General features: G+C 42.3%; 1 protein-coding gene across 1 annotated transcript in view; it reads right to left on the bottom strand.

Moving 5' to 3' along the window:
- mmp24 (matrix metallopeptidase 24) overlaps nucleotides 1-12,579 on the bottom strand; it is a 37,635-nt gene that overhangs the window by 20,357 nt on the left and 4,699 nt on the right. Inside the window, exons 2-5 of the mRNA XM_053447673.1 lie at nucleotides 9,751-9,899; nucleotides 9,340-9,456; nucleotides 6,898-6,997; nucleotides 6,585-6,789 (exon numbers count right to left, since the gene is read on the bottom strand). Of these exons, the coding sequence (XP_053303648.1) occupies nucleotides 6,585-6,789; nucleotides 6,898-6,997; nucleotides 9,340-9,456; nucleotides 9,751-9,899 (571 nt within the window). The remainder of the gene's footprint in view (nucleotides 1-6,584; nucleotides 6,790-6,897; nucleotides 6,998-9,339; nucleotides 9,457-9,750; nucleotides 9,900-12,579) is intronic.

The raw sequence follows: 12,579 nt of genomic DNA, 5'->3' as shown, positions 1-12,579 counted from the left end.
AACTGGTAGAGAACTTTTACGTAAAATGTGCAGGAATGTGGGAGCAGAGGTGCTTGAAATGTACAATTTAACACACTACGTAAAGTAAAGACTACGTAAAGATCCAGTGGCGAGATGCTGCCCCTGGCACACTTCAGCACCAAGGTGCCAGTTGGCGAGCAGCGCCCACTTGCAGATGCCATCTTGGAGCACATGCCGGCTGACCTCCCCATGCGAGCCCCACAGCTCACTGGCTTCGGCAAGCCGAAGTTCCCAACCCGACCACCGACCACCAGCTTGGCTGACCTCGCCAACCCAGACTGCTGGAAGATAAATGTTCTCAAAAACTATTTCTTGCGTATTTTTTTCCATTTATATATTTTTCACATGCTGTGTTCTACCTCTAAATCTCAATGAATTTTCCCAAAACTTTGCATAAGTCGTTTTTATGTGTCCGACAAAATGCAGCCCCAGACGGATTGATATTTTGAGATTAAATTTTTGCATTGCAATTTGATGCACCCTAATGTATATAATATACTTTTTGTTTTTTATTGATTGAAAAAATATAAAATTATTTGTAATAGCACACAGAGAAAATCCACAGAAGCACAGTCAGAGAGTCTAGTGACAATTAAGATTTGCAGTCATTATTAGTCAGTATTACATGTTATAATATTACATGTCATTGAGCTGACGTTTTAATCCAATGCGACTTGTAAGTGCATCAACCATGAGGGTACAAACCCAGAGCAGCGAGCATCATGTCAGACAGGTCAAGGTCCAAGAGGAGGTGAAAGCGGCTGAAGATGCTTGAAGATGTAACTCGTCTCATCCCAACGGCTCCTCTGACTTTTGCTCAATTTCTTTTTTTTTTTTCGCCCACTTCCATGGTTTGAGGAAATGAGTACATTTTTTCCACCCTTTTTTCTTCTTTTTTGTCTCTGGTTCCTCAACTTTGACCTCTGGTTCATCATCTGAGACCTCTGGTTCATCATCTGAGACCCCTGGTTCACCATCTGAGACCTCTGGTTCACCATCTGAGACCTCTGGTTCACCATCTGGGACCTCTGGTTCATCATCTGAGACCTCCGGTTCACCATCTGGGACCTCCGGTTCACCATCTGAGACCTCCGGTTCACCATCTGAGACCTCCGGTTCACCATCTGGGACCTCCGGTTCACCATCTGAGACCTCCGGTTCACCATCTGAGACCTCTGGTTCACCATCTGGGACCTCTGGTTCACCATCTGAGACCTCTGGTTCACCATCTGAGACCTCTGGTTCATCATCTGAGACCTCTGGTTCAAGGTCTGATAAATGAACTTCTGTGTCCAACCGATCTCGGGTCTCTGGCACCTCGTTGTCGGACACATCAGGTTTAAGGTCACATGATTTACAGTCATCATCCCATGAATCAGTGCTCTCTGGCTTAATGTCTGAGTTCTTTATCTCATGATTTGAGACATTTGGCCTATGGTCTGACAATTGTAATTCATGGTTATTGTCCTGCAAGAACTTCTGCTCACACTCCGACATCTTCTGTTCATCCTTTAAGATCTTCTGTCCATACCCAACGAGTTTCTGTTGTTGCCGAGAGAACTTTTGTTTATTCTTAGAGATCTTTTGTTTATACTCAGCGATATTCTGTTTATAGGCTGAGATCTTTTGTTCCTTGGATATCTTCTGTTCATACTCCGAGAACTTTTGTTTATCTTTAGAGATCTTCTGTTCATACTCAGTTATCTTTTGTTTATCTTTGTAGTTCTGCTCTTCATACTCAGAGATCTTCTGTTTATCCTTAGAGATCTGTTTTTTATCCTCGGAGATCTTCTGTTCATACTCAGATATCTTTTGTTTATCGTTGGAGTTCTGCTCTTCATACTCAGAGATCTTCTGTTTATCCTTAGAGATCTGTTTTTTATCCTTGGAGATCTTTTGTTCATACTCAGAGATCTTTTGTTTATCGTTGGAGTTCTGCTCTTCAAACTCAGAGATCTTCTGTTCATACTCAGAGATCTTTTGTTTGTCCTTATAGATCTGTTTTTTATCCTCGGAGATCTTTTGTTCATACTCAGAGATCTTTTGTTTATCGTTGGAGTTCTGCTCTTCATACTCAGAGATCTTCTGTTCATACTGAGATATCTTTTGTTCATACTCTGAGAACTTTTGTTTATCCTGGGAGATCTTCTGTTCATACTCTGAGAACTTTTGTTTATCGTTGGAGTTCTGCTCTTCATACTCAGAGATCTTCTGTTCATACTCTGAGATCTTTTGTTTATCCTGGAAGATATTTTTTTCATACTCTGATAACTTTTGTTTATCCTGGGAGATCTTCTGTTCATACTTACAGATCTTCTGAGTATTCTTGTAGTTCTTCTCTTCATACTCTGAGAACTTTTGTTTATCTACGGAGATCTTGTTTTCATACTCTGAGAACTTTTGTTTATCCTCTGAGATCTTGTTTTCATACTCTGAGATATTTTGTTTATCCTCGGAGATCTTTCTTTCATACTCTGAGAACTTTTGTTTATCCTCTGAGATCTTGTTTTCATACTCTGAGATATTTTGTTTATCCTTAGAGATCTGTTTTTTATCCTGGGAGATCTTCTGTTCATACTTACAGATCTTCTGAGTATTCTTGTAGTTCTTCTCTTCATACTCTGAGAACTTTTGTTTATCCTCGGAGATCTTGTTTTCATACTCTGAGATCTTCTGTTCATACTCTGACATTTTCTGTTGATACTCAGAGATCTTTTGTTCATTATCAGATATCTCTATTTGAAGCTGCTCTTTGAGGTCCGATTGCTTCAGCTGGTGGTTGCAATGCTCTAACTCTGTGATCTTTGTGGTGAGACACAGAATAGTTTGGTTCTTTTCTTCAATAATGGACTTCTTTTGAGATACTACAATCTGTAAAAGTTCTGCCTTCTTTTGGAAGAGTAATCCCTCTAAGTTCTCTGGAAGGCAGGGCACATTTTGGGAACTGGTGATAAGCTTATTTTTAAGTATTTTTTTCAGGTTCTCCTTCTCTGCTCTTTCATCTTTATATTTTTCCTCCATATGGTGAAGGTCCTGCTGAAGCTGCGTATAGAGAGAGCTTATGTCTGCACAAAGGGAACTCTCCCCCTCAATGGTCGACACCTCACATCTGCCTGGATAATGTTGGTCACTTTGGAGTAGATGCTCCTGGGTGTTTCCTGGTAACCTGCATCCTGTTGCCATCTTGCTCTCCTTGTTGTTTGTTAACCTGTTGCTTCCTGTTTCCATCTTGCTCTCCTTGTTGTTTGTTAACCGGTTGTTAACCTGTTGCGGTTGGCCAACAGGTTAAGTGCAGTATAGCCACATGAGGTCTTTATGATCAAAGGAGAGTGGACTCCAAAGAAATTATTCTAAAGACCATAGGAGTAAACACTTCTATGAACTTTTCAATAATTTCCTGTCCTTTGTAGTTCAATGAAAAATAATAGGAAAGTTTTGATACAACAAATACAACACACAAAGGTAATTTAATAAGAATCTATGATTTCTACTTTTCTAAATATTCAAAAACATTTTGTTGAATAAACTTAGTCATTAAAGACCTAGCTGCTAGTTATAGTTGGGACAGGGTTTTTGTGAAACCAAAGGCCTCCTCTTAGGCCTACATGGCCGAAAAGCCTGAAACTGAATGTCCTTTGTTCTGGACAAAGCCAGAGTAAAGGGACTCAGTCTCCCAGGATGCCTCAACTTCACACAGAGGTGTGAAAAGTCACCAGAGACACAAGGGTCAAGTCCTACTGGTAACTCTGAACCCCATGACCTGTGAGGTCACAAGCCAATATAAGGCCAGGTCTCCCCCTCTTCTCTCTCTTTCTACAATCCCTCCAGCTCGTATCTTCTCTGCCCGTCAAACTCTTCAAGAGGAGCTCAAAGGTGCAGCTTCCAGCTCATCTCACCAAGGAAACCTCATCGCGATATCTACCAACCTCTAAAGAGCGACAGGATTGTCCTGCTGGAGAAATTCCACCAGCAAACTGAGCTACACAGCTCAACAGACCCACTAAGGCAGGAGTCACACAACCGATGATTTCACGAACTGCGAACTGCAAGCAACCTCTTTTCCCTTTCCAAAGACGGGTTACACAACTGGGCTTAATGATTAAACTGGCTAAGCAAGACTGTTTATTTGATTCTGTGTGTTGTTTATAAACTTGATTCGGGTTGTGATATTTTGGTTATAAATTATTCTAAAGTAATATTAGTTATTCTGCTCTTCACAGTCTTTCGTGGCATCCACTCTAGTAACTTTCTCTATTTTGGCACACACACAGAGACATGCATAACGAATTTACTATTTGAGTAATTTACTAACTAATCTAATTAGCTCTGAACCCCCACTCCATGTGGTCAAACCTCCCAAAGGGGGAAGGGTGTTATTTTTTTGGCCAGCCGCCATTTTGAAAGCACGCCGACACACACACATGCATACTCACACAACTATCTTTGTTTAGTAAGTACACCGTTAGTAATTTGTGTTTTTATACTCTATTATATTCATAATAAATGTTATTTTTTTCACATCTGTTTTTCCATTAATGTTGCATCAGTGAATTTGCCAACCTCTACACTGCCAAGAACTCCATAGCCTTCACTATTCATTATATAATCTTTAATAGTAATAAATAGTCAGATTTCTAATCGAACTAGATCTAAATGAAACTGATCTTTACAGTTTGATTGTTGGACCCTGATACCAGGGTGGTGCCCCAAGGGGCAACATCCTGATCTGAGTGATGAGGCCAAAACTGAAGTGTAAAAAGCTGCAGTTCACTGGGTGGCCACTATGCCTGGCTCCAAGAGGGAGCTAATCCCCATTGACATCCATGTTAAAAAGCACGACTTTAGAGCAGAATTAAACCTGTTCACTGCCTGGTACAAAAAATGGTTTTAGTCTCAATTGCGAGGTTCTACCTTCATGACAACTCTGACGGGGGTGAGCTGACGTTTTAATCCAATGCGACTTACAATTAGTGCACACTGTATAAAAGTCCCTGAAAAACAATGAAGCAGGGTTTAATTTACAGGAATATTTTTTTAAATACTGAACGTAACATAACTGTTAATTTGAAGCTAAAAATATGCTAAAATAATCATATTTCTTTGTAGAATTCACAGATTATTGTAGTTTTAACAAAGAAAAACTGTAATAGAAAAAGCAATACAATACAGTTAAAATTACAACATGAAAGTGTTAAAAAAAAATGTTTTATACAGAATAAAACTATAAAATTTTACAAATTTATATGTTATACTTTACAGATAATAATATGTACAAATACAGCTAAATTATGTTAATATGAGGGGTTTAAAAAATGTGTCTGTTTAGAATTGAGTAGGCCTATATTTAACAATATGTCAGTTGGGTCATAATAATAATAATAATAGTAATAATAGTATTGATAACTTTATTTGTGTAGCATTTATCTAAACGAGGTAACAGCATGCTTCACACAAAAGTCCATGGCAAAAATGAATTTAAGAGCCAAATCATAACATAATAAGCTCAAGACCTTAAGTTTATAGAGAAACCCAACAGTTCCCACAATGAGCAAGCACTTAAGGATAAAAACTTTTCCTGTTATTATGGTAATTACTAGTGATTAGTTTCAAGAAATAGTTGGCTCTTGGAATTTTTATTTTGTCATTATAGGAAGTTAAGAGTTCTTTCATATTTAGGTAGTGGACATGCAGTTTGGTCTTTTTCCACTTGCGTTCATTTTTTCTGCACAGCCTTTGAAGTTCTCGTAGCCTGTCATCAACCCATGGAGAGGTGTTAGTAGGGGATTTCATACTTGTTTTAATGGAGGCTGTGATATCCAGTGTGGTTTGACAGGTATTATTGAACCCATTAAGTAAAATATTAGGATCAGATGACTCATGACTCGCGTTATGGTCAAGAAGACCTACGGAAAAGTTTGATGAGAATTTTGAGGCACTATGTTCATTTAAGATATACGTGAACTTTTATGTAACTTTTTATGTGTTTTGGGGCAACGTTGAACATTGAGTCAAACTTAACACAGAGGGACTAGACATGTAAACCACGAGGTCCCAACTTTGACACATAAATAAGTAATAATTCGTTAATAGCCTGGTTAAATAATTATTTCATTGTAGTATTTTGAGAGTCAAAAAAGTATTTGGTAGAATCTTCAGAACAAAAAATGCCTCCCAAGTCTTCTAAAAATGTGCTGACTAATGACTCAGAGGCTAAGGCTACTACGGCAAGAACACTGTGGACGCTAGCATGCCATTTTTCAATATCGATCGATGAGTTTTAATATAAAGAACGATTAGTATCTGTTTTGTTGACCACACCAGGTCGTAAACCCTGTTTCCTCCTCCATGTTAACAAATGGTGCATGGACCAAACTAAAAAGATTGAATCAATTGAAAAGATGCAATTTGACCAGGAGCCAATGAGAGGCCAGTCCTGGTGTCATGTGTGATTACACTCACGAACAAAGGACAAAGAAATGAATCCAATTTGTTCTACATTTTCTCGATTTGCCAAATAACAGATCGGAGCACAAAGAAAAGAGCAAAGTTATGAAGCAGCTTACCGTCGTTGTTGGCGTTGCCCAGCGTCCAGGGCTCGTCAGAGTCAAAGTGTGTGTCTCCTCCGATGCCGGCGCCGGGGAAATAGGCGTGGGCGAGGAACCCCCCCTCTCCGTCAAACGGAGAGCTGTCACCATGGAAACCGGAGGCAAAGAAGATCATGATGTCCGCCTCCTTCCCCTCGTTCTTGATCTCCGAGTACGGCACCTCCTGAGCAGGATGCAGAGGAGCAGAGCGGTGACTCCTCTGAGCAAAGACACGTCACCAGAACATTTGTTAATGTAACAGGAGCTGAGGAGAAAGGAGAAGGTCTCTGACCTGGAAGGACAGTGGAGTGACCGTCTGCCACACGGTGAAGGCCTGTCGGATCGCTCGCTGCGTGTCCTTCTCGCCCACTTTGGGGGTGAAGTTGGATATGCTGCAGTGAAAAAGAAAAACAGAGTTTGTTATACTGCAGATATATAGAGTATATACATGTATATATATATATAGAAATGTCCTTAATTTTCAAAGAAAAGCACTGTTTCTTTCCACGAAGATAACATTAAATTAATCAGAAATACACTCTATATATTGTGAATGTGGCAAATTACTATTCTAGGTTGAAACATCTGTTTTTTAATGAAATATCTACATAGGTGTATAGAGGCCCATTTCCAGCAACCATCACTCCAGTGTTCTAATGGTACATATGAAAATATGTGTTTGCTGCAGTGGATGTAAGTTTGAGAACGCATGAGTGAGGATTCATAACTGTGCATGAAAATCCCTTTATAAAGCCCACCCTGTGTGTGTGTGTGTGTGTGTGTGTGTGTGTGTGTGTGTGTGTGCGCGCCAGGCAGACAGACAGATAAGTAGCAGTTGTCTGATTTGAATAAATGGTGTGGAACGATAAAACTGGCCAAATGACCTGTGGCCAAAACAAGCAGATGGTGTACTGTGCCCCCCCACACACATACACACATACACACACACACACCCACACACACGTCTAGCACTTCAGTTGAATATGCAGGGACACACACACCCTGCTGAGAGTTCTGCTGGGGAGTAGGAAGGTAAAGAGGAGGCTGCGTTCGGGCCCAATTCTCCCAATCTGATTTGTTTAGCTCACATGTAGAGGGGGTCATGTGATCAGAGACTGACGAATCAACAACGTCCAATCAGCAAGAGGTCGTGAGCGTCTACGTCATCATCAAACATCTGAGTTTTTTAGTCTTTATTTACTGTGCTGATCCCAATAGATCAAACTATTTTCTACTTCAATGATGTTTCTACATTTGCATCACCTCAGTTCCTCCTCAGAGGAGCAGCTGCATTGGAAAGTGAAGAACAACGTTGCTGAAGCATCTTTCTTCTCTTTCATCCCTTCACTCAGTTTTGTTTCCTCTTTCTCGACAGTCGCTCTTTTTTCTCCTCCCTGTCCTGAGGCATCAGAGGAGTTTTGTGTTTAGCGATGCACAGTTGTATAATCTTGAAGCCTCAGCGTCTCTGAGTGATGATTCACGGGTCTGAAACTCCTCTCCATGCGTCTCTTTGCATTCTAATCGTTTCCATGTGGTTCGTGGGGTCGGATGTTTGTCGGATGTAAACGTGAATCACAGGACAAAATATGTTCACACATGTTTGTGATGGAAACTGTTAAACACAACTTGTGTTTTGAGAAGACATCATGTTGTTTTTATCTCTTCACAGTAACGTCTTCTGCAGAAATATTGACGACTGCAGGTGTGAGGTCGTTTGCACTCGACCTCGTTTGCACAAATCTTCTTGGTCTTAAAAAAACCATTAACCTGTTTAATGCCCTGGAACAGAACCTCTGCCGTCTGCATGGTGAACACTCTGGTCCAGGCAGCTTCCTCCAAAAGATCAGCCACTGCAAATAAGCTACATGTGCGAGTAACTCACGGGAGACGGGGTCGCCTGGAAAGACGCTTCGGATCCGAGGAAGAACAATTAAGTTAAAAAACGATTATATTTAGTAGAGTAATGAAAAGTGGCGGCAGAGCTGAAGACAACACGGAGGGGGGGGGGGGGGGGGGTTCGAGGTGAAGGAGGAGAGAAAAGGAGAAAAAGAGGAGGCTGTAAACAGATTAGAATTCTAGAATTTTTTAAAGGATTTTACTAAAGAAACTAAATAACATGTTGTGAATATCTCACTGTTCTGGAAACAGGAGGCGATAAAGAAAACAGACAAATCATCAAAGAGGTTAAAGTAAGAAATCAAGGCTGTAGCTCTCAAACCTAAACTGAAGTCCAGATAGTTTCCTCGGTGACATCACAAATGTCAGTTTCTCCAAAAGGAAGTGATGAAGTATTCTCAGTACTTTACTTTTTCTGAACACTCCTAGTTAATAGCTCGACAACCTTCTAAAGACATGGGACGCAGAGGAGGAGACACGGAGGAGACATGGTGGTTTACATATTTTACAGGTTTACACTGAAGCTTCTGAAAACACAAGGAGAGCTGTTGTTCACTGAAGCTCAGGTGGAGTCTCTAATCTGCATCAGACCTGCAGCAGAGCACGTGGACCAAGCTGCTGGTGGGATCATGGTGCAGCCGAGGCTTTCACTGCACAACCACACCATGAGGCTGGAGGAGCCGACGTGGAAAGAGGAGTGGGAGGATGAGATGTGAGATGCACTCTGGGTCCCGTGGGACGCAGATCATTTACATTAGGCCGAGCAACGTTCAGACAGGGAGAGAGAAGGAGGGAGCAGTGGATGGATAAATGGATAAATGGACAAATGGATGGATACCTGTACGAGATCTTCTTATCTCTCCATTTCTGTCCGGTCAGGGCGTAGCGTTTGTTCCTCTGTCGGCGGCTGGTGTGAGGATGATCTGGGACGCCACAGCGAGGTCTCCTCATCCACCTGAACACAACCAATCTCAACTTATTCATCCAAACTCAAGACTTCTACGCTCACGGCAAAAACTCAACACGTTGGGTCGGACGCTTCACGGGCTCAGTCTGTGGGTTATTAACCTCTCCAAGCGTTAAGGTTAATGAAAGCAAACAGATCACAGAGACTGAGAGTTAACGCCAGAAGATTTACCACCGAGAGAAACGTTCCAAACGATTCATCTTCGATTTCACACAGAGGTAAATGCAGCGTTTTTACGGTGATGAAAAAACCTGCAAAATTGAATCTAACATTTTGACTCACTCTATGGTCGTCTCATCCAGGACGCCCGTCACAGGAATCCCATAGAAGCGCTGCATGGCGGCCACAGCCGACTGCATGGCCTTCTCCTGCCGCAGGTCGGAGGTGCGGAGGTCGTGAGGCAGCAGGTAACCGTAGTTCTTCAGCCAGGTCTGAGGGAGGAGAGGAGAAGAGGAGATTAGTTCATTGACCTGCAGGAGGAACCACTGACCAGAGTTCTGACTGAATCGTGCTGATGACCCCGGATGATGAACGACAGAAACCTTCCCCACCAAGAAACGCTCATGAAATATTAAAGAGCGTGTTACTGAGATGTCATTTTCCAGTCAGGACTAAACGCTCTCTCTCCACAAAAAGCCTCTTCACTGGAGCGATCTCCACAAGCCGTGACTCGGCTTCATCTGAGAGCGTCACTCATTTTGTCTTCAAACATGTCAACGGACTCAGCGTCTCCAAAGACAAAGACCGAGAAACCAGGAGCTGGGTGACCTGCAGCTTTTAAACTCATTAATATCTGAGTTTATATAAATATAAAATCCTTCACAACAAACCAGAGCTGGAGCCAGTTTGAGTTAATGCTTCATTTCTAATGGTTGTTTGTGATTTTATTTCATATTTGTGGTTTTATGAGAAGAAGAAGTTGTGTGGGACGACTCCTGAGTCACAAACACTGAACAACAACAGCACACAACGGACTCACAGGACTTTTCTCTCTGCAGAGGAGGAAGAGCAGAGGAAGAAGAAGAGGAAACAGTGGGACCACTAAATAAAGGAGGATAAAAACCGACTCGGGCTGAGGGAAGGAGAAGAGAGACGATGGACTTATCGGGCATGTCAGAGAGAAACCGAGAGGAGGGGAAGAAAGGAAAGAGCCGATCCCAAATCCACAAGTTTTCTCATATGATTTTCATGACGCTGTAAAATTATTTCTTTGCATCGCTGTCGTCTCTTTAATGTGACGCAACACGAGCCTCCTGAGAGCGAGGGAACGACGGAGAGAGACAAATGAAAACAATGGAGCTAAAAGAGGAGAAGTCGGGGGGGGGGGGGGGGCTGAGTCCTTCTCTACTCATTAATATTTCAAAGTGTGCTGCAGCTCCAGACCGGGCAGCCTCCACACCGCTCATCACTTCCTCTTCAGCAGATAAAGGTTATGAAGTATAAATAATATCTACATGTATGTGATGACCACGGCTCATAACGCCACATAGTGTTTCAAACAGGATCCATGTTTACGTAGATTCAAGTGTTTATGGCGTCTCTACATCAGTATATTTAAACTAAACCTCTAAACCACCACATTGTCTCCATTCAGAGACGTCCCCCGTCCTCGTCCTCTGCTGAGCCTCCACTGTCTCTCCAAGCTGCTTTCAGACATGCACAGAAAACACCGAAGCTCCCGAGACACCTCGCCAGTCCGGACAATGTTTGCGTGAAAATAGAATAATGTCTGGATTCCAAAGACGATGAACACAAACTGAGATCAGCTGTTGTGTATTTATCGTGGTTGACCGACTAAACGTTGTGTTCCTGCTCAACACATTAGCTGTGTTGATATGACTCATTCAGATCTGATCTAATCTGATTTTAATCCCAACTGTAAATGTGAACATGACGTGTCACATGGCACCGAGCCCACGGGGAGCACCCCCCCCCCCCCCCCCCCATTGAGATGAAAGACACCACAAAGCGACCAAAGGGGTGAACGTTGACATGAAACCGTCAAAGAACACGGAAATGAATGGAAATACAAAGATGAATAAATAAAAGTTTAAAATGTGGAAATGAACTCGACCAATCAGGAGTGAGTGTCAGCTGTCAATCATCACGTCTCAGCCTGTTTTCATATCATCAAATAATTGATTCAAACCAAACTGATCAGAAACTTGAACAAACTTCAGAGAGAGAAGAACGACCTGAAACATCTTTAAACTTTTATTTAACGTCTACTTTGATTCCTTAGTTTGGTTCATGTCCCGTCAGCTAACATGGAGGAGGAGGGTTGATGACCGGTGCTGTAGCCAGACACCAGTCCATTTGTCCGTCCACGTGTCGGGATAATCAGAAAGACGTGTTTGCGATTGGGAAGTTGTTGACGTCATCACTTATGAACCAATTAACACAATGTCACTAAAAAGAAGGATTTTAAAATGTCTCACATGGCTGCAGCTTCTCCAGCATGAGATCTTATATCTGTGTAAATTGTGTGTTTCTGGATTTTGGACAGCGTGTCGTGTTGTGAGCATGAACCCGTCGGGACGTCACCGTTTGTGAGTTGCTGGTTTGAAACCACAGTTTGAACATTTTGTCCAGCGCCATCTTGTTATAAAAAGTGTTTACGTCCATTTTCACGAGCGGTTTATGGCTCCACTCTGTTTTCTGTCACTTGTTCATCGGCCTGTTTCTCCGACGCCTCCACCCGTGTGTCGCCTCGTCAGCTCCTCTCCTCCATCCGTCTGCTGTGATATAAATACACCCGCCCTCTGCTAAACTATTTACCATCTCTCAGCTCGAGTGCAGCCCGTCACGCTCTCCCCCCCGATCGGCCCGACGGGCGTTCTGCTCACGGTATAAACCCTCTCATGACAGTTTGTGAGTTTCACTGAGTCAACAACAACAACAACTAAGTTCTGATGCACAAGAGGAGCCAACACGTGAAAACAGCAGAGAAGACGAGACGGTCACATCGACCAATCAGACGCTATTAGTTGTTATATTCGTCGGAGATGTTTGGAAGTTAATTTTGTCTCTTTGACCCGGTGAGACGGACGAGACTCGGCAGAGGACGGAACGAGCTCCACGCAGAACATGGAGGACGTCCACATGGAGGTC

This window comes from Pleuronectes platessa, chromosome 2, assembly GCF_947347685.1.
Source record: "Pleuronectes platessa chromosome 2, fPlePla1.1, whole genome shotgun sequence".
Classification (NCBI taxonomy): domain Eukaryota; kingdom Metazoa; phylum Chordata; class Actinopteri; order Pleuronectiformes; family Pleuronectidae; genus Pleuronectes; species Pleuronectes platessa.
This window is presented reverse-complemented; position numbering and strand designations above follow the sequence as displayed.